Source organism: Eimeria tenella, genomic scaffold (assembly GCF_000499545.2).
Source record: "Eimeria tenella Houghton genomic scaffold, Eth_scaff1159, whole genome shotgun sequence".
NCBI lineage: Eukaryota > Apicomplexa > Conoidasida > Eucoccidiorida > Eimeriidae > Eimeria > Eimeria tenella.
This window is the reverse complement of record NW_013543631.1, coordinates 972-2,322: the sequence shown is the minus strand read 5'-3', so window position 1 is coordinate 2,322 and position 1,351 is coordinate 972. Positions and strand designations below refer to the sequence as shown.

Below are 1,351 nucleotides of genomic sequence, written 5' to 3'. Positions count from 1 at the left end.
GGGAGGGGAGCGTGGGCGCTTTGGGTGGGTGGGCGAATAGTCTCGATGAGGTCAGCATGAGGAGAATTGAAGTGGACTGTTGCAGGAGGGAGTGCGCAGGATGTTTGTGGCGTGTGTGAGCTGCGAGCGTTCTTGGTTTAGACTGTGAGTGACGGTTGTAGACGATGGGAGTGCGTCGTTGAAGACGTGAAGGGACAGCAGAGTCTGCACATTGCGAGGGGGTTGTTGCGTGTGGAAATGTAGAGGAGGTTGGTGGCGTGAATTGAGGTGTGCGCTGTGGGGGACGATGCGGTGAGAGTTTGGTAGAATGTAGGGTTGGGCGTTGTTGGATGTGGAGAAGGATGGGAGTTTGGGCAGGGATAGAGTGGGTTGTCGTGGACGTGAGTTTAGAGGACGTTTGCGGCGTACGTGGAAAGGTGAGTTTTGTTATGCGAGGGTCGAGGGAGGTGTAGGCGGGAGTGGTGTGAGGGCGAGGGAGGCGGCGATGGGTTTGTTTTGTTGAGTAGTGTGGAACGGCGTGAGGGTGTGGGAGGCGGGAGTGTGGCTGTTGGTGCTGCGAACTGAATGCGCAAGAAGTTCGTTAGATAGGTGAACCAGAACTAGTTGCTGGGTGGTGGTGTCGTATTGGGGCGGTGTTGGGAAGAGGGGATGCGGATGCGGCTGTGCGTGGTGAAGTGTGTAGAGCGACAAGCGTGGATTGTGGCGACTTGGCTGACAGGAAGTTCGTTTCTGAGGGTGTTAGCAGAGGAGGGAGGGGAGAGGCCTGCGTGGACAGCTGTAGTGTTGTAGTTTGAGGCACTGCATGTGTTGCGCAGTTGGTGTGTGGTGTTGGGTGGCATTGCTGGAGTAGGCAGGCGCACCGCGCTTTGGGTCGTATGTCTGAGTTCACAGGAGGTTCGTTGCGGTTGGGCGTTGGAGCAGTTGGGATTTAGGTTGGGTTGGGTGAATGTTGCATAGAGGAGGCGGATTATCGGCAACTGGTGTGGGAGAGGGAAGTGGGAGGGGAGCATGGGCGCTTTGGGTGAACGGCTGATTACTTATGACGAGGTCAGTATGAGGAGCATTGAAGCGGACTGTTGCAGGCAGGAGTGGGGGGGACGTTTGTGGCGTGTGTGAGCTGCGGGCGTTCTTGGTTTAGACTGTGAGTGACGGTTGTAGGCGTTGCGGTTGGGCGGTGGAGCAGTTGGGATTTAGGTTGGGTTGGGTGAATGTTGCATAGAGGAGGCGGATTATCGGCAACTGGTGTGGGAGAGGGAAGTGGGAGGGGAGCATGGGCGCTTTGGGTGGGTGGGCGAATAGTCTCGACGAGGTCTGCATGAGGAGAATTGAAGTGGACTGTTGCAGGAGGGAG

The 1,351-nt window shown here is 56.8% G+C and overlaps 1 protein-coding gene across 1 annotated transcript; it reads right to left on the bottom strand.

Annotated features, from left to right (window-relative positions):
* Positions 1–599: 599 nt before the first annotated feature.
* Positions 600–1,010, bottom strand: ETH_00005595 (uncharacterized protein; the record flags this gene model as incomplete). Its single annotated transcript, XM_013378912.1, has 1 exon — positions 600–1,010. One exon carries the CDS (start codon positions 1,008–1,010, stop codon positions 600–602), a length of 411 nt encoding a protein of 136 aa, XP_013234366.1.
* Positions 1,011–1,351: the final 341 nt, after the last annotated feature.